This window comes from Takifugu rubripes, unplaced genomic scaffold (assembly GCF_901000725.2).
Source record: "Takifugu rubripes unplaced genomic scaffold, fTakRub1.2, whole genome shotgun sequence".
Taxonomy (NCBI): domain Eukaryota; kingdom Metazoa; phylum Chordata; class Actinopteri; order Tetraodontiformes; family Tetraodontidae; genus Takifugu; species Takifugu rubripes.
The window spans coordinates 53,217-75,000 of record NW_021821640.1 but is presented as its reverse complement, the minus strand read 5'-3'; the positions used below and the strand labels follow the sequence as shown (position 1 = coordinate 75,000).

General features: G+C 55.2%; 3 protein-coding genes and 3 non-coding genes across 12 annotated transcripts; 2 read left to right on the top strand and 4 right to left on the bottom strand.

The window, feature by feature from the left end:
• Window positions 1–3,361: 3,361 nt before the first annotated feature.
• On the bottom strand, window positions 3,362–5,672 carry LOC115248574 (transmembrane protein 275-like). The gene is made up of 2 exons (XM_029832314.1): window positions 5,666–5,672; window positions 3,362–5,075 (listed from the first exon to the last, which is right to left on the bottom strand). Exons 1-2 carry the CDS (start codon window positions 5,670–5,672, stop codon window positions 4,468–4,470), a joined length of 615 nt encoding a protein of 204 aa, XP_029688174.1. The 3' UTR covers window positions 3,362–4,467.
• A 1,743-nt stretch (window positions 5,673–7,415) lies between these two features.
• On the bottom strand, window positions 7,416–9,104 carry LOC115248576 (uncharacterized). Of its 2 annotated transcripts, none has more exons than XR_003887401.1 (5): window positions 8,986–9,104; window positions 8,600–8,668; window positions 8,422–8,493; window positions 7,898–8,085; window positions 7,416–7,828 (listed from the first exon to the last, which is right to left on the bottom strand). XR_003887401.1 is itself a non-coding variant. In XM_029832323.1 (5 exons), the coding sequence occupies exons 1-5, from the start codon at window positions 9,011–9,013 to the stop codon at window positions 7,753–7,755; spliced, it is 339 nt and encodes a 112-aa protein (XP_029688183.1). In that variant the 5' UTR covers window positions 9,014–9,104; the 3' UTR covers window positions 7,416–7,752. The 2 variants fall into 2 exon arrangements, 1 of the variants encoding a protein (XP_029688183.1); XM_029832323.1 differs by having other exon boundaries at window positions 7,992–8,085.
• LOC101062588 (GRB10-interacting GYF protein 2) lies at window positions 9,019–21,439 on the top strand. Of its 6 annotated transcripts, none has more exons than XM_029832316.1 (28): window positions 9,019–9,039; window positions 13,250–13,306; window positions 13,438–13,591; window positions 13,702–13,797; window positions 13,927–14,035; window positions 14,176–14,281; window positions 14,347–14,387; window positions 14,467–14,502; window positions 14,580–14,756; window positions 14,820–15,031; window positions 15,129–15,264; window positions 15,346–15,591; window positions 15,675–15,844; window positions 16,119–16,275; window positions 16,358–16,524; window positions 17,034–17,125; window positions 17,202–17,330; window positions 17,410–17,567; window positions 17,633–17,733; window positions 18,040–18,180; window positions 18,321–18,485; window positions 18,565–18,801; window positions 18,987–19,109; window positions 19,408–19,847; window positions 19,923–20,071; window positions 20,158–20,351; window positions 20,476–20,614; window positions 20,723–21,439. In XM_029832316.1, exons 2-28 carry the CDS (start codon window positions 13,269–13,271, stop codon window positions 20,788–20,790), a joined length of 3,981 nt encoding a protein of 1,326 aa, XP_029688176.1. In that variant the 5' UTR covers window positions 9,019–9,039; window positions 13,250–13,268; the 3' UTR covers window positions 20,791–21,439. The 6 variants fall into 6 exon arrangements, with proteins under 6 accessions (XP_029688176.1, XP_029688178.1, XP_029688177.1 ...); XM_029832318.1 differs by lacking the exon at window positions 9,019–9,039 and adding an exon at window positions 11,327–11,468 and having other exon boundaries at window positions 15,132–15,264; XM_029832317.1 differs by lacking the exon at window positions 9,019–9,039 and adding an exon at window positions 11,327–11,468 and having other exon boundaries at window positions 18,568–18,801.
• Window positions 10,501–10,572, bottom strand: trnag-ucc (transfer RNA glycine (anticodon UCC)). The gene has a single exon. It is a non-coding gene; the product is annotated as a tRNA-Gly (tRNA).
• On the top strand, window positions 10,777–10,848 carry trnaw-cca (transfer RNA tryptophan (anticodon CCA)). Its single transcript has one exon. It is a non-coding gene; the product is annotated as a tRNA-Trp (tRNA).
• Window positions 10,960–11,031, bottom strand: trnap-agg (transfer RNA proline (anticodon AGG)). Its single transcript has one exon. It is a non-coding gene; the product is annotated as a tRNA-Pro (tRNA).
• Window positions 21,440–21,784: the final 345 nt, after the last annotated feature.

Below are 21,784 nucleotides of genomic sequence, written 5' to 3'. Positions count from 1 at the left end.
AGGATCCTTGTCCGATCCGGCTCGGGGAAGCTGCCGGTGGCGTCGGTGTTGGGACGGGCCCTTTTCCAGGCGCCCCCGGTGGGCCCCACGCCACATAAAGACCTGATTATCAGCTCCTCTCCCAGTTGGCCCCCGGCTCAGCGCGTACAGTGGCCCCCGTATTTCCCTCAGCAACGGCCCGGCAACTTAATGGCTGCTTTTGTTTCGGAGGGCCGCCGTGGGAACGCCATTAAAGTGGGAAGCATCGCTCTTTCATTTCTTTCTAAAGGAGTTCAGGAAGAGGCATCCACTCGGACGGCGGATGGTAGCGAGTGCTGCCACCGGCTGCCCCCCCCACGCTGCCGTGTGTGCTGATAGGCGCTGCCATGGTGAACTGAATCCCTGCCATGAAGCCCCGTGACGTGTGTGGGGGGGGCGGGTTTCCTCTCTTCCACAGGTGCTGCATCCAGGGTGTCAGAAGTGTCTCAGGAGTCTCCTGGAGGTCGTCCTGGAGGTCGTTCTGCTTCCTTTACATGAGGACAGAGCTGTTCATACAGGACAGGAGGACACGTGGGACACGGCCCAGGTCGGCCCCCCTCCCGGCCCCACGTAAACGTGCCGTTTGTGAGTTCAGCTGCTCCCCGCTCAGGTGGGACCGGTCTGAAACTCACAATAAACGTTGCCTGAGATGCGGAGCAGCAAACCAGTCTGAGGCGGTCTGCTCCGGACCGGCGGTGCGTTCACTGGCACCGCGTTCCTGTGAAAAACGGGGGCCTCTGCTGGAACCGAGCGGTACCACATGTTGTTTATCAAGCCTTTGCACCCCAGAACGCCCCACGTGACCCCGCTTATCCTCTCAGCCTCCTCGGGGGCGTATTGATGCTGCACACCTTTAGAACGGACCTCACCTGGAGACGATCACGGCTCTATTTCTTTTGACGCTATCGCTGCAGCTCGTTTAAAAGCACAGATCATTTGGGCTCAGCAGGTAAATATTTGTGTCTCTTATCAGTTCACCTCTCTGGGTTTGGAGCCATATTGATCTGCTGGGTTAAAGGCTGCAGAGAGCTGTGTACGGAACACATCAAAGATAGCTGTCCAAGCCGGGACGGACTAAACTGGGACACGGTAGCCAAACATTAATGAAGGGACATTGACCACGCTGCTGTCCAGATATAGCAAAGGTCTGACCTCCCACCCACATAGCGCACGTAGACCTGCTGGCTTCTCTCTTCATTATTCCTGGAACGCCGCTGGGAGCTCCGCTCCGTATGTTTCCTTCTCCCAGGACCCGCATATAGGCTGAAAAGTAAGATTACGCAACAGCCCGGCCGCTTGAATAAGCTAGCATTTAGCCGGCGTGAATGGGGCAGCGAGGGGCTATTGTCAGCCGCCATTGGTATGCAGATCTGGGGCATCCCATCAGCCCCCCAGGGGTCCCCATCCAGATCTGCTCCATCCTGATCTGAGGGCAGAGACGCAGTCAAATGGCCCAGAGGACCCAGATGCACCCAAACATCCCTGTCAACAACTGTGACCTCATCACGTGTACAAAGGTACTGGTGGGGGGGGGGGGGAACCCCGGCAACCCCGGGGGGGAGGAATGAGGCAACAGCAGATACCTCACTCAGCACCCTCACTCATCCTACAGCCTCGGTCTCCGTGCAGGGTTCAGTGAGACGGGGGGGTTCTGCAGGGGTTCTGACAGCACACGGCTCCGGTCCCCTCTGGTCCAACACGAGGCTTCTCCTCCGCCCAGAACATCCTTGGAAGCGGAGCGAACTGGGTTGTGGGGTTACGTAACCATGTCCTCTCTCATCCATCCTCAGCAGCTCGTCTTCCCCTAATCTCTTCAGCTTGATTACACCCCCCCCCCCCATGAGAACATTGTAATGCACAAATGCATCCACGCAGGAACAGAGCGACAGGATCCAGTTCAGAGTGGATGGGATGTTTGGGATTTTAGGTGTGTGTGTGTGTGTGTGTGTGTGTGTTGGGGGGGGTTGTACAGTTTTCTTGAATTACAGATTAAATGTGATTTTGCAATCAGATGGCAACAAACAGGTTCTAATCTCAGATTCACCCACAGCTGCTGCTTGTTTACGCCACATCTGCCCCCCCCCCCCCCCACACACACACCTCCCCCCCCCCAACCCCCCCCACCCCCGACACATTTACATGAAAGAAAGATGAACAATATCAAACGCCTGGTGTTGAACTTTATCTTTATCTGTATGAAGAGAATGAGTGGAAGAGTTGTCAGGACCCAGAGAGGAGCGCTGGTAGAGACCAGCGGGCCCAACTGCACGCGCGACCCTTGACCTCCCGCCCTGACCTTTGCTCAGCATGAACATGTAGCTGTTGACTCCTGGGTTTAGCTGAGCCAGCATGGTGCCATCCATAAGCAACCTTTACAGCCTCCACCTGGATAAACATTTAACAGTTTTATGACCTCCTCGTCCCCTGCAGACGATACAGGAAGTGCTCCCGTTTGATGGTGACCTCGTGGGGGGAAGGGGGGGGGTTGCTCCTCAGCATTTCTCACGTGTTCCATAAACTTCTGCAAGCCTGCCCGTCCCACACATGCCAGGGATCCGCGAATATTCCCACCTGCTCGGAACAGTGAAAAGCTTCACGGCACCATCTGCTCGGCCTGATCCGAACGCTCTGATACATTCGTATGCTGCTCTGATGGCAGGAAAAGGGATTAGAACCAAGCTTGTTTGGGGAACCCTCCCCCCTAAAAGGATAGAGCGTGGATGAGTTTGTCATGCCTGAGCTGTCTCAGAAAGTAGGGCAACACATGCACTCCCCCGAGCGTCCTCAGCATCGCCCTGTCACAGCGATGCGTTCAGGATTGGCACGTTTGTGCTCGCTGGTGCTTTGGTGCTTCCTGTATTCCTTTAAAGCTTAAAGGTTCGTCTTTAAAGGTTCCTGCTGCCTCCATCACATGCAGCATCCATGTTACCCACACTCTCACGGGTTCTCCGTTACCCAACACAGACCAAAAGAGCCGCGTTGGGATCTGCTGACACCTACTGACAGAATTTAAAACACAGCTTATGTAACGTTGTCGGTACTGATAAATGTGGCTCTGGCGCCCCCCAGCGGCGCCGGCCCGCGGTGCACGTAAGCCTGATACCAAGTAGGAAAAGTTGTGTTAATTAATCATCTTCCAGTGTGATCATGGAGTTTAGGAAAGTGACTATTGTGTCTCCGCTTGTGCTTATTTTACTAGTTGTATTTCAGCAAATATACAAGGAAATCTGTGCTTGTTTTGATCAAAAACCAAGCTGTTATTTGAGGTCGTGCACTGTTCAGATCAATGATTCCATAATTACAACACTATAATTCTGACGAGGAATAAGAGCTGAGGTCATCGTAGTCAAAGCAAGAAAATCCAATTTATTCCTTCAGGATCACATTTTACATTTTGACACCACTTTTTATTGATTTCACCGGATGAGGACACACGCGGACGACTGACAGCATCATGCAGACATCTACAAGCGTGCACGTCCTCCTCTGCTGGAAGAGGCTTTTATTGGTGCCAGAATTTACACTTACAAAAGAAAAATAAACGCCAGGAACACGTGCCCATCTTAACGGCGTCCGGACTCGGGTGCAACACGACGAACACGTCACAACACGTTGGGGCCATGCGTTGGAAACTTCTGGACAGTTCATGACCTTCGAATCGTTTGTTCATCAGAACGTGGCCCTGGATGCACTGTACACCCACAACAGGAGAAGCTTCCGTTCAATAACCTGACAGTAAACATCTGCTCAGCCCTCGCTAGTTTAATCCTGATATCTCAGTCTAAGGCAACAGACAGGGAACTGGGTCCAAAAGTGCCGTGGGAGGATCACAGTGATGGGGACAGATCGCTGCTTCTTGGCTTGTCTGAATACGAGCATCACGAAGACGTGATTGAGTCCATCCTGGGGACGCAAATGTCCCGTTTCCTCTGGATCCTGGATCCACCGTGGGGAGATCACTACATTTGATTTGTTTTATAACGTCTCATAACCTCAGAGAGCCGAGCGCCTGTTCAGGACCCGGGGACCCGGGGACCCGGGGACCCGGGGACCCGGTCAGCGCTGACAACACAACACAAAATGCCAAATGTCACCACAAACGTACCCGTGTGACCTTTTCACATCTAAACTTCCGTCCTCGAGACGCCGGCCCTCCTCACAGGGGCCCCGTGTGATGAGCGCTGACAGCTGAGGCTTCCGGAGAAGCAGGCAAAGGTTCAGGAACCCTCTTCCTGATGCCCCCCAAGAGCCAAATCCTGGAGGGAAACAGCACGCCAGAGGCCGGCGAGGGACCCCCCCGTCCTTAAGATGTCGCTGGGTGTGCGTGCTAGGCTGACGTAACGTAGGAAAGTGAAAGAGACACCAAGAGACACAGGTCACAGCTGGGACCGGGGGCGGGGGCGGGGAGGGGAGGGGGCGGGGGGGTTACAGCAGTCTGGCGCCCTGATGCTAGGTGACCCGCTCTTCACGTGGCAGGTCCAGACTCACCTCCCCCCCGGATGCTGCCGTGGCCGAGTAGAGGGCGGAGACAGAAGGAGTGCCGTTGGAGTCCATCATGGTAAAGAGCTGGCAGGAGCCTGGGGGGGGCCCAGCTGGGGCCTCCTTCTCTGGGCTGGAGACCTGCGAGGAGCTGGGGGAGGACGCGGGGCTGAGCTGCACGGCCGTGGTGTCCTGAAGCGTGTGCTCGCTCGTCTCGATCTCGAAGGTGGCCCCGCCGGCCAGCCCGCCGCGCTCCATCAGCCCCGCCCCCCTGCCGCCCGCCTTCGACCTGTGCGAGCTGTGTGGGGGGGGCAGGCGGCTGCACACGCAACAGGCCCCGAAAAAGCAGAAGGCCAGCAGCAGTAGGATGGGTCCGATGATGATGGGGGGGTTGGCGGAAGGCACGAGCGTGCTAAAGGCGAAGGCCCCCACCAGGGTGATGTTGAGTCCCGCCAACATGATGCAGAGGCCACAGGCGCAGCAGAGCGCCGGGGAGGGCAGCCCGGGGGGGCGCGCCTTCCTCCTCGTGCTCGTCTGGGGCTCCTTCTTAGGCTGGGGGGGGGCCCACGTTCCTGTCGCTGATCACCATGTCGCACCTCCGGGCTCCAAGTCTTCTACTGTGTCAGGCCGATGGCGTTACCATGGCAACCTTCAAACACACATCTGTGCCTGTAACTGAGGGCCGATGGCAGCTGTGAGGTCCCGGCGACGGCCTCTGAGATCAAACGCAAGAGACGGAAAATAAGACAAGAGAAGAAGAAAATGAAGCTGGTTTGCAGTCAAACTGCAACAATGATGCGACTCCCCCAGCCCGGAGATACACCTGTGGTTCACCTGTACCTCACTGCACATCAAAGAGTTTGTAGAGGTGCTAAAAATGGTGAAAAGACTCAGCTGGAACACAGAAAAATCTAATGTAAAACCACTTGTTTAAATTACAGAGTTACGTAATCCAGCATCTTTCATCTTTAATATACACGATTAAAAAGATTAATAATGGAAATCTGTAATGACGTCACATCTGCGTCGTTGTGCCAACTAGGCCAGTTGGGAAAAGGTGACTGGATTCCCGCTGCGCTCCAGGATCTTCCAGGATCACCAGCGGGGGGGGGTCGCAGCTGAAGCCCGGACATGTGCGCTCATCTCCTGCAAAGAAATCACGTCTCACCGCTCATGTGGATGGAGCCGCTGGAGGCTTCTCCTCCGAATGTTCCACAGCCTCTGACAGTCTGGTGAAGGACGCGCGGCGGGGGTGTTCTCCGGCCCTGGGGGCACAAGTCATGACAGCCAGGGAGCGCGAGAAGGACCGAGCTGGGGGGCTTAGATCCGGGGGAAGGGAGCGCATCGCCGAGGCGGGGTCGCATTTCCTCCGAGCGCGGACGCTCCCCGACAGGTCGACCCGCGACGGAAGCGCAGAGGCGGCTGAAATATGGGAGGCATCGTCTCCCCCCGCCCCCCGTATGTGACGGTGCCAGCGCGTGTTCGATCTGGCGCGCACACGCACGTCCCCCCTCTGTAGACCACCCCGCTGATCCTCTATGTGCGTGTGTGTATGTGCGCGCGCATGATCTCCTGCGTCCAGCTGAACATCAGCCTGGAGCTCCGCGGAACGAGAACGTCCAAAGCAGCTGTGCGGAGCTCAGCGCCCCCCAGTGGCTGGATTCAGATGAACGGCTCTGCCCCATGGAGACAGGTCGGTTCATCCTGCAACCTGAACCTGGTCCTGACCCGACCAACCCTCTCCAACGTTAGGCTTCATCGAGAACTTTAGATTTTATAACTCCAACACGTCAGCGTAGAGCTGGAGGAGGCTCCTCAGGGGGCGCAGCCACGTGGATGATACGGTACCGGAACCAGGTCAGGAATGATCGGATCTGAACGGTGACCTGCAGGTGACCCGGACACTCCGGAGAGGATCAGATGCTTTTGAGCTGATTTTGACTGGTTGTCAGGCTGGAGGAGATAAACTACGGGTACCTGAACGCACCACGGCTCAGGCATTAAAGGCAGCAACAACCATCTGAGAGGGTCTCAGTAATGACTGGTGATACTAACGATGCCCAGAGCAGCCGTCTGACCGTGACACAGGTGACGCTCAGACGGCTGCTCTGGGCATCACCTGCGTCACGCAGGTGAATCATTCAGCCTCGCCACCGGTTGCTTTTGGAGTTCTTTATTAATCAGGGCCTCATTCTTCAGCACAGAGCTGCCCTGAATATCAGCCTGTTATGTTTCACTGCAGGTGCACGTGTGTTTATGTGTGTGCACGTTATTTTCCTCCTCATTAGTGGAAACAGGAACCTGCACTGAATAATGAACGAGTGGCTCAGGAATGATCTCAGGAATTAGCTGATCATTGGAGTCATCTGATCATTGGAGTCAGCTGATCATTGGAGTCAGCTGATCATTGGAGTCAGCTGATCATTGAGTTAGCTGATCATTGGAATTAGCTGATCATTGGAGTTAGCTGATTATTGGAATTAGCTGATCATTGGAGTTAGCTGATTATTGGAATTAGCTGATCATTGGAGTTAGCTGATTATTGGAATTAGCTGATCTTTGGAGTCGGCTGATTATTGGAATTAGCTGATCTTTGGAGTCAGCTGATCATTGGAGTCAGCTGATCATTGGAGTTAGCTGATCATTGGAGTTAGCGGATCGTTGGAGTCAGCTGATCATTGGAGTTAGCTGATCATTGGAGTCAGCTGATCATTGGAGTTAGCTGATCTTTGGAATTAGCTGATCATTGGAGTCAGCTGATCATTGGAATTAGTTGATCATTGGAGTCAGCTGATCATTGGAGTTAGCTGATCTTTGGAATTAGCTGATCATTGGAGTCAGCTGATCATTGGAATTAGTTGATCATTGGAGTCAGCTGATCATTGGAGTCAGCTGATCATTGCAGTCAGCTGATCATTGGAGTCAGCTGATCATTGGAGTCAGCTGATCATTGGAATTAGCTGATCTTTGGAGTCAGCTGATCTTTGGAGTCAGCTGATCATTGGAGTCAGCTGATCTTTGGAGTCAGCGGATCGTTGGAGTTAGCGGATCGTTGGAGTCAGCTGATCTTTGGAGTCAGCTGATCATTGGAGTCAGCTGATCTTTGGAGTTAGCGGATCGTTGGAGTTAGCGGATCGTTGGAGTTAGCTGGTCATTTGAGGTGTTTTAGAGTCTCTTGAAGAGTATAAAGGGTCGTCGACGGGAGCGTCCTTTGACCTTGGTGCTCGCCGCTGAAGCTGATCTGGGGCTGCTGGTTCAGGGCAGGTCTTGATCCGAAGGAGGCTGTTTCAGTTTGCGTAGAGATAAGACGTCTGGCAGGTCTGAAGATGTCCTGCAACACACCACTGTCTTCTGTTAATGCTCATCCACAGGGATTTCCTGTGCATGAGCTCCCACTCACAGTTTCACCCAATTCAACAGCCATTCCTCCAGCTTTGACCTTCACAGCAACACTTGAGCCACACAAAACCTCAGAATTGCTGTAGTTCTAATACCCCTCATCTGGGTTGGTGGCAGCCATGGGTCCTCCTTCGATGAACGTTCCCATCCTGCTCTTTGAACGCTCCAGGTTTAGTTGACTCTGCGTTCCTGCCGAGAAGCAGAGCTAATAAAGAGGTGTGCAGCATTCCGTTAATGAGACAGGGAACAGTAACGAAGGGAAAATTCACACCGGAGGGCTTCAGCGTCAACAGAGATGCAATTAGCCTAGCCTAATGCTAGCAAGCATTATATCATAGTCAGCTCTGTTACCATTTCTATGCTAAAATGCTGGATAAACGCCGTCCAAGCTGCACCTCTCACTGCCGTGAACCCCTGGCTCAGAGGTCTGGCTGCTCTTTGATTAGTTATCTGCAGGCAGCAGACGAGCTGCCCATGAAACAGCAAACAGTTGTTCAACCTGTTCAAACAGACTCGCTGGCTCACCGTCCGCTCTGAGGGTCTCTGCAGGCCGATCCGGGGCAGCGCTGGCTGCTGCAGGGTGCACCCGGAAGTTCCCTGGGAAATATTCACGTTTATCACGGCGCCGCAGCGTGTGATTAAACACTCCAAACCGTGTTTGCCTTGGAAATTATGTTTGAATTAAGCAGTGAAAGAAACTCACCGAAGCCTGGAAGGACGTGGTTGATATTCAGCCAGGCTTTTATGAAAGGGTAGATGGAAATGAGCAGCCCTGGAAAACACATGCAAATGAATGTTGTGTCATCAGAGCAGGCTGGGGTCTCGTTATGAAGAGGATCCAAAGGTCGTTAATGCGCAGGAGGGGGAATCCAGTGGGTTTAATCTACCAGCACTCAGATACACAAACTACCAGGGAGAAACAGCAAACTTCAACAAGAAAAGGCTCCTTTTTCCAGGTCAAACATAAAAGACTCGGAGCGCTGTCTGAACCGGGGTGTGTGTGAGCCGGATCAGTGGCGCTCTGCTCCGGTCCAGCAGGTATTGATCCCCTCACAAGCTGCCGAGCCGCTCCTGCAGCGGTGAACGAACCTGCCAGAGACATTCTGCTCTTCCTCATAGTCAACCGGTGAGGCCTCGAAGCAGGTAGGACCCCCCACCCACGGTGGAGCCGTCGATCATCGTAATTAGCTGATCTTTGGAGTCAGCTGATCGTTGGAGTCAGTTGATCATTGGACTCAGCGGATCGTTGGACTCAGCTGATCATTAGAATTAGCTGATCATTGGACTCAGCTGATCTTTGGAGTCAGCTGATCATTGGACTCAGCTGATCTTTGAAGTCAGCTGATCTTTGGAGCTAGCTGATCATTAGAATTAGCGGATCATTGGAGTCAGATGATCATTGGAGTCAGATGATCATTGGAGTTAGCTGATCTTTAGAGTTAGCTGATCTTTAGAGTTAGCTGATCTTTGGAATTAGCTGATCATTGGAGTCAGCTGATCATTGGAGTCAGCTGATCATTGGAGTCAGCTGATTTTTAGAGTTAGCTGATCTTTGGAATTAGCTGATCATTGGAGTCAGATGATCATTAGAGTCAGCTGATCATTGGACGTCGGTGGAGGGGGGCATTCACCTCCGAGAGCCGAGGCTCGTCAGCGAGATGTCCTCGTTAACAATGCAAGTGGCCGTGCTGCTCGTCTGATGAACAGCTCAGCCTGGCGGCGCTCGTCTCCACCCTCGTTGTTGGGGGGTCAGGACAATATTCAACAAGAATCAATCAAGGCGTACTCACCCAGCCCTCCTGCCCCCAGGAAGATGCCCCCGACAGCATCCGCATCACACTCCCTGGACACGCCGATGATAATGCAGCCTGCCACGATGCCGAGCAGGGCCGAGCCCACCCGGAGGCCATGGTACTCCCCAACACTCACGGGGGTCATTAAGCCAGCGGATCGACGCTTGTGCTCGTCACTCTCCAACACAGGAGCACTTTCTCTGGCAGAGCCCCCACTTCTGTCCTCCCCTGCTCACGCTCGCGCTGTCTCATGCATTTTTAAATGACGGTTTCAGGTAACGATTAGAAGACTTGTGGTCCCGCAAATCTGATTTCCAGTCATGTGTCAAGTATCAAACGTGAAACGTGCATTAGTCACCGCTCAAATGAACTTTTTAGGTACATATAATAAACTGTACATTTCACACAATGACTACAGAACAAAGGGTGGAGGGTGGATTAAAAGGCAGGGACAGAGACAGTTGGACAGGGACTTGGGATTTGTCTGTAAGCTGGAAGGAAATGTGTAATGAAGGTTGACAGAGTTCTCTACGGTGGGGGCTCCAGGCCATCTATAAAGGCCTGCAGTTGCCATAGGAATAGCATATCCATGGCAACAGAGCGGAAAAGAGCGGAAGCAGAATAAGCACCGGTAAAGAGGATATCAGGTTATTGGGTTAGGGACAAACCGCCAGACATTTGCTCTCTGGTAGGTAAACTTAGAGCTTCTCAAGGATCACAGACACTTTATGACAAACACCAAAATGCTCTCTGAGGTTTCCCACAAACATAGAAAAGGACATTTTGGGCTTAAAAAAAATAAAAGGATTTCTGCGTTGGCCGGGAATCGAACCCGGGTCAACTGCTTGGAAGGCAGCTATGCTAACCACTATACCACCAACGCTTCTGATGGGAGCCCTGTTCATTATTTGCAAATATGTAATTAGACGATGTGGGGGCGCAAGGGGAGGGTTGTCTAATTAGCACTGGTATCATTAGTAGCATTAATTGAATGGTTGGACGCCACAAACAGAGCCCGTAGCTGCGGCTCTGCACATCACAATATGTAGGGTTTATCTTGTATCCATGGCAGTATAGGTCGCTAACAGACCTCGTGGCGCAACGGTAGCGCGTCTGACTCCAGATCAGAAGGTTGCGTGTTCAAATCACGTCGGGGTCAGTCTGACACTTTTGTTGCACATTAGGAGAATCTGCAAGAACAAAGTTGGTGTCTGCGGTGAACGTTTTAGGGCGTCTGAGGTCTTTAACTCACCAGGGTTAAAGAAAATAAGGGCTCGTCCGGGATTTGAACCCGGGACCTCTCGCACCCTAAGCGAGAATCATACCCCTAGACCAACGAGCCTAACGGCGGCGAAACCGGTCATAATGTGACAGCTCATTCTGAGTTCTGAGTTCTGAGTTGCTTTGAAGATGACAAATATTATTGTATTTTATTTTCGAATGCATGACAACGGTCCACGCAACCATGAACGACGTTTAAAAAACGGCGTCGTGGTCGTGTGGGCGACCGAAAGCAGCTTCAACACGTCGCCGAAAAGGCAAGTTTGTGTCGCATCCGGGGTCTCGCCGCGGTCACGTGACTCTCACTCGGCCATCTTGTGGAAGACGGAGAGAGAGAGAGCGAGAGAGAGAGACAGTGTAGGAGAGAGAGAGAGAGCTGAGAGAGAGACAGTGTAGGAGAGAGAGAGAGCTGAGAGAGAGACAGTGTAGGAGAGAGAGAGAGCTGAGAGAAAGCCACATAACTCGCATACAAATCTTGTGCTGTCAGAACAAGCTGAGGTAAGACAGCAAAAGTTTAGTACACTAGCAGGGACAAAGTTGTGCGTTTGGGTGACCTGGCTTGTCAGAAAGCCTTTTCCCGGAGAAGTGGGGTGCCTGTGACTGTTAGTAAACCACCATGTCGACTTGGCCTCGGAGCACCGAGCTCCGGTGCCGCTCCGTGCGCGTCCCGGACGCGTGAAGTGCGGGGTCGTTTGACAAGGAAATGTTGTTGTGGCTCCTGGCTGCTCGGAGGCCGCGTGTTGCTAGTTAGCTTACCTGTTAGCTTCCTGGCTGAAGGTGTTAGCGATTGTTGTGAGAGACCCGTGTTAGATGAGTAATACATCGTACTTACCAGCTACCATCGGGCTGTAAAATAACGTTATTACACATGTCGCCACGTACTCCATTACATTCGCGACGTAGAAACACTGCTAGCCAGCTACCAGACCAGCTAGCATGATCGCCATTAGCTGTCGTATCACCTATGCTGTCTTTTAACAGGTTAACTATTGGAGCTGCTGTTTCCTCTCGGAATCATCTTCTAAACACTAGGAAGCATCATGGTTTGTGTGGGAAATGAGCGTTTAATGACAGTCGTTTATGTAGATTGTCCACCTAATCAGTCGGGCTAGCTTGCTACGATAACTGACGTAGCATTAACCCATTTGGATTTGCTCCTAACCGCTCCAGGATAACGTGTCGTTAAGATTCTCCCTCCGATGAGAAGGGTGCTTAATGTTTCCCAACTAGATGCGCTGTTGTCATTATTATGGGCTTTGGTAGTTTAGGTTGACTGGCTCCACGTTCTCATCAGGCTAACTAACCGATTACCGAGTGTTAAAAGTCTGGTCTGTCATCTTTGGCGAACTTCAACTGCCCCCCACCCCACCCCAAGAGCCCTCTGTCAGGGGTTCCCCGGGTTGTCTTTCTAACGAGTTTGCACCCCAAAGGTTAGTTTGGTGAAAGCTGTCAGCTGTGTGACCGAGGGCTGCTGATGGTCACCTGTGCCCCCACCACGTGGTCCCCCTGCTCCCATATGGCCTCGCTGCACCGCCGCGCTCCCCCCAGCAAAAAGCTTCTGCTGAAGGGCTGTTGGAGGCAGTGGTTAGCTAAGGTGCAGCCCCCTCACACGGGTTAATTACAGGTGTCTGACACAGACAGCCGCCTCCCAAAATAGATGGTAATTGAACACTGTTGTCTGCCAGGGGGATGGGATGGACCCTGGGGGGGGGGATGGATCCTGGGGGGGGGGGAAGGACCCGCAAGTGACCAAACACGTTGACGTCTCGGCTTGGTGAGAGGAGCAAAGTTGGGAGGGAATTTGGTTAAACAGAATAGAAGCTTGGCCTCAACCGTTGGGAAACTGCTGCGGAATGTTTTGGGAATTCCCAGTTGTTCAGTTTTGGTCGGAGACTCGGGAGCGTCTCATTGTGGTGAAACGTGCGTCTGTACGTGCGTGTGCGACACCCGGCTGTGCTGGCAGAGCAGCGTGGTCCTGGCCAGAGGTGCCCGGTGGGGGGGGGCTGGTTAGCTGTTAGCATCAGAACCCTGGGAGCGCTGCTCACCTGCGTCCCGAGGTGGGGGCGTGCGCCCCTGAGTCCCGAGGTGGGGGCGTGCGCGCCTGAGTCCCGAGGTGGGGGCGTGCGCCCCTGAGTCCCGAGGTGGGGGCGTGCGCCTGAGTCCCGAGGTGGGGGCGTGCGCCCCTGAGTCCCGAGGTGGGGGCGTGCGCGCCTGTGCTCGGGTCATTTGTGTTCACGCTGTAACATGTTAACGAGTGTTTTCTCTCTCTTCATTTGTAGAAAATCAACAAAAAAAAAAATGGCCGAAACCCAGACACTCAATTTTGGACCAGAATGGTAAATAAGCCGCCAGTTGTGGTTTTGTGTGACCTTTAGGCTGCGTGTGGAGGCATGCCGCTCCCCGACCGACCTTTAGTGCCCCCCCCCCTCACGTACTGCTGCTTTTACAGCCCATTGTCTCTCCGCAGGCTCCGTGCCCTGTCCAGCGGCGGCGGCGGCGGCGGCGGGAGCGGCTGTGCCGTTGCCTCCCCACCTCTTTCACCCGTGTTGCCAAAGTATAAACTTGCAGACTATCGCTACGGAAGAGAAGAAATGTTAGCACTTTATGTAAAGGATAACAAGGTTTGTGAGGCAGCAGCGTTCCCGATAACGACGCTGCGGCGCTTTTATCTCCCTCATGAGAAACATCAAAGCCTTGTAACACAACCACAAGATCCACGTTGTCTCCTCAGATCCCCACAGACCTGCAGGACAAGGAGTTCCTGCCCATACTGCAAGAGGAGCCGCTGCCGCCTCTGGCGCTCGTGTCTTTCACAGAGGAGGAACAGGTGGGACGCCCTGGTCCTGGGGGGACGCCCTGGTCCTGGGGGGACGCCCTGGTCCTGGGGGGGGCTCAGGCTCAGATGGGACTGACGGAACCAGCACAGTTGACGTTCTTTGTCCCCTTTTGTCTGCAGAGAAACTTCTCCATGTCTGTAAACAGTGCGGCGGTGCTCCGGCTGACGGGGCGAGGGAGCGGGCCGATAGTGGGGCCGTCCAGAGGCCGAAGTACCTCAAGAGGTCGCGGTAAGAGCCGGGACGGGGGACCTTCATTTTGGTTCAGTTGGCCTGAAGAAGAGTGAACAATTTAGTCCTTGTTTTGGCCCATTTGGCCCAGAACCTGGTTGTTGGGCCACTGACCCCTGTGTCCCCCTTTGTTGCTTCAGGCCGGGGGCGAGGAGACGGCGGGTTTTACCAAAGAAGCTTTGATGATGTGGAGGGTTTTGGTCGTGGAGGCAGAGAGATGCACCGTTCCCAGAGCTGGGAAGAAAGGTTGACCGCCACCGTGCACGTGCACCGTGCACTTACGCTTTGACCTCACGTGTGTTTTCCCTCAGGGGCGACAGAAGGTTCGAGAAGCCCGGGCGGAAGGACCCAGGTGGGTGTCAGGTTGTAGTTGTTGGCATGATCAGTGCACGACGTGCACGTTGACTTATCAGCTTCTGCCCTGTGTGCAGCCGAGGCGGCGCCGGGACATTTCCAGATGAACCACGGTAAGATCGGCTGCCGCACGCTTACTGGCCCCGCCCCTGGCCCCGCCCCCGCCGCCGCTCACACGTCCTCTTTGCAGTCCGCAGCACCTACGAGGACGGAGGGGCGGTCCTGCCGAGGAAGCACGACTTTGCGCGCACGGGGAGCGAGAACTGGCGCTCTACCCGCGATGATCAGAACGGCGAGGACGACGAGGGGGGGTGGCGCTTGGCAGGGTCCCGTCGGGACGGCGAGCGCTGGTGTCCTCCCAGCCCAGGTGAAGCCGAGGCAGCACGCCGGTAAATCCCGACGGCAGCCGTTAACGTATGGAATGTTCCAGATGGGCCGCGGTCGGCCGGGTGGAGGGAGGTCCCGGATCAGCGCCGCCGCTTCCCCTTCGATGCCCGAGAAGACGAGCGCGGCTACAGGAGGCCGCGGTCGGGCAGCGGCAGCCTGGAGGACGAGCGGGACAGCCTGCCGGAGTGGTGCCTGGAGGACGCCGAGGAGGAGGCGGGGACCTTCGACTCCTCGGGGGCTTTTCTCTCCCTCAAGGTGAGCTCTCCCCCCCCCCCCACCACTGAAGCGCGAGAGGGTGTGCACGTTTGTGTCTCTCTGAGCACGTGTTGAGTTGTGGCTGGTGTCCACTCAGAAGGCCCCCAAGGAGCCCATTCTTGAGGAGGCGGAGCTGGAGTTCCGGCCGTTAGAGGAGTGTGAGGAGGGCCTGGAGGACGAGGAGCGCCCGGAGACCAAAGAAGCTGAAGCCCAGAGAGAAGCTGTCCACAAAGGTCTGGCCGCTCGGGTCCACCCCATCATCTGGGCGCCGTGTCTCACGTTCATGGACACTCAAGTCTTCCTCTTTGTCTCAGAGGGGCCAGGAGTGTCAGACGCAGCCCCGCCCGTCGCCCCCCCCCCGGTCTCGGAGTCCCAGGGTCCGGCTCAGCCCCTGTCCCAGAGCCAGGGTTTGAGACCAGAAGAGTCCGAGAGGCCTGCTGAGCAACGGTGCCCCCTGGAGGTGCCCCCAGAGCCCTGCAGCGCTCCCCTGCACGCCCCCATGGCCAGCGCCCTCCTGGAGTCCCTCCCCATGGCCCACGTTCCTACGCCTCATGCTGCAGGTGGGACCTGTGGTTCAGGTGGGACCTTCCGCTCTTTGATGTCTTTGATGCCTCCTCACGTCTGCTGTTCTGTTACGGTGCAGCTTCAGCGGCGCCACCTTCAGGCCAACTTCAGCCCCCAAAGCCTGGGGAGATCCCTGCTCCCCTCCCCAAGCCCTTGTCCTTCTCAGCAGGCGTGCGGGCCCCTATCAGCAGGCCCGGCCCGGCAGCGCAGGACCCCGACGAGGACGAGGGGCTGAAACATTTAGAGCAGGTACGTTGCTGTGGCTTTAGCTCCTTCTCCAGAGCTCCAGACCGACACCTGTGGAGACTAGAACTGTTAGAACGTTCCCCTATTTATGTTTCCATCAGCCCGGGAGCTAAATACTTAGTTAAATATAAAGTTACTCCTACACATAATTAGTTGTTGTGGGAATAAAACCACTTTAGGGGATTGATGCAGGTGTTTATCAAGCACGTTAAATAGCTTTGAGGTCGTTTGGCTTTAAGGGGATTATGGATAATCTGTTTTTCAAACTGTTACCCAGGAGGCGGAGAAGATGGTGGCGTACCTGCAGGACGGGGGGGTGGACGATGACAGAGTCACCGCTAAGACTGCGGACAAGCCCAAGCCTGCCGGGCTCCCGCTGACCCACGAGGCTGCGCTCAAGTGGTTTTACAAAGACCCACAAGGGGAGATCCAGGGTGAGGCTCGTTCCAGGGTTCTGTGGGACCCACGCAGGCGTTCATCCCACTCAACCTCTCCCCCACTCTGGGGCTCCTGCAGGTCCCTTCAGTAACCAGGAGATGACCGAGTGGTTCCAGGCGGGTTATTTCACAGTGTCTCTGCTGGTCAAAAGAGGATGTGATGAAGTTTTTCAGCCGCTTGGAGAGATTATGAAGATCTGGGGGCGAGTTCCGTTCGCTCCGGGCCCTGCACCGCCCCCACTGCAGGTGTGTGTTCCTGACAAACTGCCCAGTTTATTGCATCAGGTGTAGCTGGCAGAGCTGGCCTGAGGAGGGCAGCAAAGTCCACTCTTTCCTCCTGCCTCCAGTATTGTTTCAAAAGCTTCGTCCTCACTTCACTCATGGCTTTGAATCTTTCTCTGGCTGGTTTCTAATCATGTGACTGAGCTCCCTTTGAAGATTGATCCGGAGGAGCTGTTTAGGGCCTTTTGATTGAATGATGTAGTTTTATAAATGAGTGAGACCACAAACATGAGAGATGAAGGATAACCTTAAAGTAGCCTTAAACCTTTGCTGCCACCCTGTGGATAACAGTGGTATTGCGTCTTCTCAGACATTTGTTGCTGCTGCATATGTCAAAGGTCTTTTTATGTTGCCAGGCGATGGCTTCTTTGATGTTACTGCTGAGATATTCTGATCGTCCCAGTGACATTGGTGCCTCGTACGCAGCGGACGGGGTCTTGAGTGGTAACTCCTTGTCTTTTGGTTGGTGACAGGGGGACGGTGACCAAGAGCGACTGAAGAGGCAGCAACTTACTGCTCTCAACCTGTACCAACTGCAGCAGCTCCAATACCAATACCTCCTCAGGTACCCCTGATAAAGGATCCCGTCCTCACCCGGGTGGCTCCTTCCTGTCCTGTAATCCTCCGTTGTGACCCTGTAGGCAGCAGTATGCGCAGGCTCTGGCCCAGCAGAAAGCGGCAGCGCTCAGCTCGGCTCCTCTCCAGCAGCAGCAGCAGCACCAACAGCAGATCAGCCTGATTCTGCAGCAGTACCAGGCTCTGAAGCTAAGGTCGGCCACCTCCCGCCCAACCACGCCTCTTCAGAATGGCCTCTACAGATGTGTGACAATGTTTTCATGGTTTCTTCAGAGCCTCTGACAGCCTCCTACCTCCTGTTACCCGCTCCCTCTCTGTGCCCGATTCTGGTTCTGTGTGGGAAATGCAGAACTCTTCATCTCAGGCGTCCTGCACACCAAGCCTCCAGCAAGCGGCTCCATGTAGTGAGTTCCACCCTGGAAGTCTTTTACGTGAGTTTTTGGCTGTAAATCAAACGCTGCAGTGGTGTTGCAACATCCTCTGTTGTGGTCAGCAGCCTGGGATGGCGGCAGCGTCTGGGACCTGCCCATAGACTCCATGGCCCAGGCGCCAACCATCGAGCAGATGCAACAGTATGAGAAGGCCAAGACGGCCAAGGTACATGGCACACTCTCCTTTGGCTTCACCGTTGCGCAATAGTGGCCGATACAAGGTCGGAATGGTCGGTCGCCGCGGTCGGTCGTGACCCGGTTTTAAGCTGTCATATTTATACCGATGCTGTTGAACCAATAACTGGACCCTGCTGGCACAGGCAGCACATAAATCTGCATCCTCGTTACAGTTTAACGTGTTCCTGGTTTTCGTTCAATAAAGATTCCAGTGCTGCAAAAACCGTCCAAAGTTAAATGTAGTAATTTAACCAGGTGAGGAAATTCCTTTAAAGTGTAATAACTGCTCTGACAGTTGGAGCTGGAGAGGCGAGAAGCAGACATGAGAGCGAAACGGGAGGAAGAGGAGCGGAAAAGGCTGGAGGAGGCCCTCAGAGCTCGGCAGGAGGAGGAACGGAAGCGATTAGAAGAGGAGGAAGTGGCGCGGCAGAAGCAGGTGAGAGATGTGGTGAAGCCGATGTGACGGCGGTCACAGTCGTGCTCCTTCCGCTCGGCAGTTTCTTCATTATTGCTTCCTTTCGTCAAATCTGCTCGGTCTGATTTTGCATCAACATCCGCTTCTGTTGTAAATCTCAGGAGGAAGCGTTACGGCGGCAGCGAGAGCACGAAGAGGCCCAGCGCAGGAAGAGGGAGGAGGAGGAGCGACTGGCACAAGAGGAGGCCCTGCGGAGGTTAGAGGAGAGGCGGAAGGAAGAGGAGGAGAAAGAGAGGAAAAAACGAGAAGAATTCCTGCGCAAACAGGTGCTCGAGCTCATCTCAAGTTCTGCCTTCTTTTGGCCTCCTGGGCCCACGTTCACGCCAGCGCTGCGTCCCTCCTCAGCAGGAGGAAGAGCGCAGGAAGCAGGAGGAGCTGGAGGTGTTACGCAGGCGAGAGGAGGAGAAGCGAGCAGAAGAGGAGGCGGCGGCGGCTCAGCAGCAGCAGGAGGAGGAGCAGAAGAGGAGAGAGCAGGAGGCCCTCAGGCTGCAGGAGCTGCAGAGGCAGCGGCTGCAGCACCAGGAGGCCCTGAGGAGGCTCCAGCAGCAGCAGCAGCAGCAGCAGCAGCTGGCTCAGATGAAGGTAGGACGCACTCACGTCAGCCACCACGGCCGGCCCACTCACTGCCGGGCCGGCCCACTCACGGCCGGCCCACTCACGGCCGGCCCACTCACGGCCGGCCCACTCACGGCCGGCCCACTCACGGCCGGCCCACTCACGGCCGGCCCACTCACGGCCGGCCCACTAACAGCAGCACCTTCTTACAGCTTCCATCCTCCTCCAAATGGGGCCAGCAGTCAGTCAGCACCGTCAGTCAGAACCAGAACACGCTCTCGCTGGCTGAGATCCAGAAACTGGAGGAAGAGAGGGAACGGCAAGCCAGGGAGGAGGTAAGGAAGCAGTGCCCACAGAACCGCCTCAGAACCTCTCAGAACCGCAGAAATAGCTCATCTCAAGCCCGGCGCCTAATCAGGGCTCCCTAAAACGAGCTGTCGCCCCCCCGTGTCACACTGTAGGATCTCCTACACCACTAAATGTGGCCTTAATGTTGCCCGGTTCTGAGACCCAACACAGCCCTACGGCTCAGTGCGGGGGGGCGAGACAGGGCTGAGGGTGTGCTCGGTACTCTGCATGTGGGGTGTCCTCCCCCACCGTGCAGCCCAGCTGAAGCGTGTCCCGTCCCCATAGAGCCGGCGCCAGCAGCTGGAGCTGCTGAAGCTGCAGCAGCAGCAGGTGCTGCAACAGGCCCAGCAGCCTCAGGCCAAGCCCTCTGGCTGGGGGGGCGTGGCCAAACAACCCGCCGTCACCAAGTCGCTGGTGGAGATTCAGCGGGAGGAAGCTCAGCAGATGAAGCAGAGGAAGGAGCCGCAGCCCCAACACGCCGCGGTGACTCCGCCCAGAAGTGTAGGCGCCCGGCCGGTCCAGACCCCCCTCAGCACCTCGGTGTGGGGCTCCATCAGCACCAGCCTCTCCACCAACTGGGGGTCGGACTCCAGCAGCGTCTGGGGCGACCCCCACAACGCTAACATTGGCTTCTGGGACGACGCGGTCAAGGAGGCGGTCCAGCCGCCCCCCCAGCCCAGGAAAGGCAGCACGCAGAAGAACAGCAAAGGCAACGCCGGCCTCAGGTATTTCCCAGCCTCTCCCACGCTCCAGCAGGAATAGAAGTGGTCCTCAGGTGCTTGTGTCTCACCTGTCCGCAGCGCTCTGAGTGGGCGGGCCAACAAGAAGGCAGAAGAAGAGGAGAAGCTGCTGAGGTTGTTCCAGGGGGTGTCCAAGAGCCAGCAGGACACCTTCATGCAGTGGTGTGAGCAAACGCTGCACACCCTCAACACGGCCAACAACCTGGACGGTAAGCCTGACCTTATTATGGGGTGTTGCTGGGGGGTTTCTGGACACCACACTCACCCTCCCCCCCCTCCCCCGCTGCTCCCCCAGTTCCAACGTTTGCATCCTTCCTGAAAGAAGTGGACTCTCCGTACGAGGTCCACGACTACGTCAGGGCCTATCTGGGGGACACTCCTGAGGCCAAGGACTTTGCCAAGCAGTTCATCGACCGTCGTGCCAAACAGAACACTAACCAACACAAACCGGCGCCGGCGCCCCCGCCCCAGCCTCTGAGGCAGCAGCAGGTGAGCGTCCGAACCCACCCGGGCCGGGCCGGGCCGGGCCCAGCTCCAGGCTCCGGCCCCTCGGGGCCGCTGCAGTTGTGACGTGTCTCTGAGCTGTTCACCATCGTCCCTCTTCTGCCGGCAGGATTCTGTCTGGGGTGGGACGGGCTCATCGCCTGTGTACCAGGGGAACCACACAGGTGTGCAGCAGCGCTTTGAGACGGTCACTTCAGGCAAGAAGAAGAAGAAGCAGAAGATGGTGCGCGCTGACCCCAGCCTTCTAGGTGAGAGCCAAGCCCAGCCTCCTGCCGTCACAGGCTCCTCCCCCCTCACCTGCAGCCGCCTTTGTTCTGTATCTCACACCTGATTTTGGCTCTTCTCTGATTTCTCAGGTTTTTCTGTGAACGCCTCGTCTGAGAGATTAAATATGGGAGAGATTGAGACTGTGGAGGATTTTTAAGGGACCACAGTCCAACACTGACTCATTTGAACAGCAGCTGCGTTACCTGACCCTCCACGGGCCCCTTGACCTCCCCCATAACCAGGGACGTGTCCCTCATCATGACCTGGAACCTCTGAAGCGGGGGTACGCTTCCCTTCTGCTTCTGCCCCTCTAATCTGACGGAAACAATCAAGAGAAGCGTCTGAATCAGGACAGGACCACGGGGGGAGCCCCCCCACCCCCCCGAAGAGGCTGCTGTCCCCTCAAACCACAGATGTCAAAATATGGCTTTGATTGTATGGAATTTTCTTTTACGTGTGGATGTTCTGTGGGGTTTGTTGGGTACTGAAGGGTTCGAGACATTACATCCATTTTTGTTCTATTTATTGAAAAGGACCCCCCCCACATCACTGCCCCCTCCCCCCTGCTGGGTGTTCAAGGATGAGGTCAGCCAAGTTGGATTCATGCCCACTTACGTCCTGTTTTAAGGACATGTTCAGACGTTTGGAGTAGTTATCTATTTCTTGTAAAATACTAGGCTGTTTAAAGGAAACCTTCGGTTCTGCATCTGTATTATAATATATGAAGATGATCTGCTGTCATACTTTTTTATTGCAGTATGAGATAATAAATCAAAGTGTGGCCTGTTCACACTGGTGTCTAAACACGTGGAAGTCGTCTGACTCTGCTCCGCCCGACAGAAAATAGTCCGGAATATTGGGAATACTACGACGATCCCAGGTGACCTGGAATCTTCTGGAATGTTCAGACTTCCCTAAAAGGGGAAAATGTTCAAATTTGAACCAAAAGCAGACTTCTAAATGTGTCTGAGCCGTGAGCCGTCTGAGGGCAGGTGTGACAACATCTGAGCACGGGTGTGTGTGTGTGTGTGTGGGGGAAGGGGGGGGGGGGGGTCCTGCCCCCCCAGACCAACGGCACGTCTCCTGGGTCGGCAGCGATGGAATGTTTGCCCCTCTCGCCCTGAGCTGAGGCCACTGTGGGTGTGTCCACT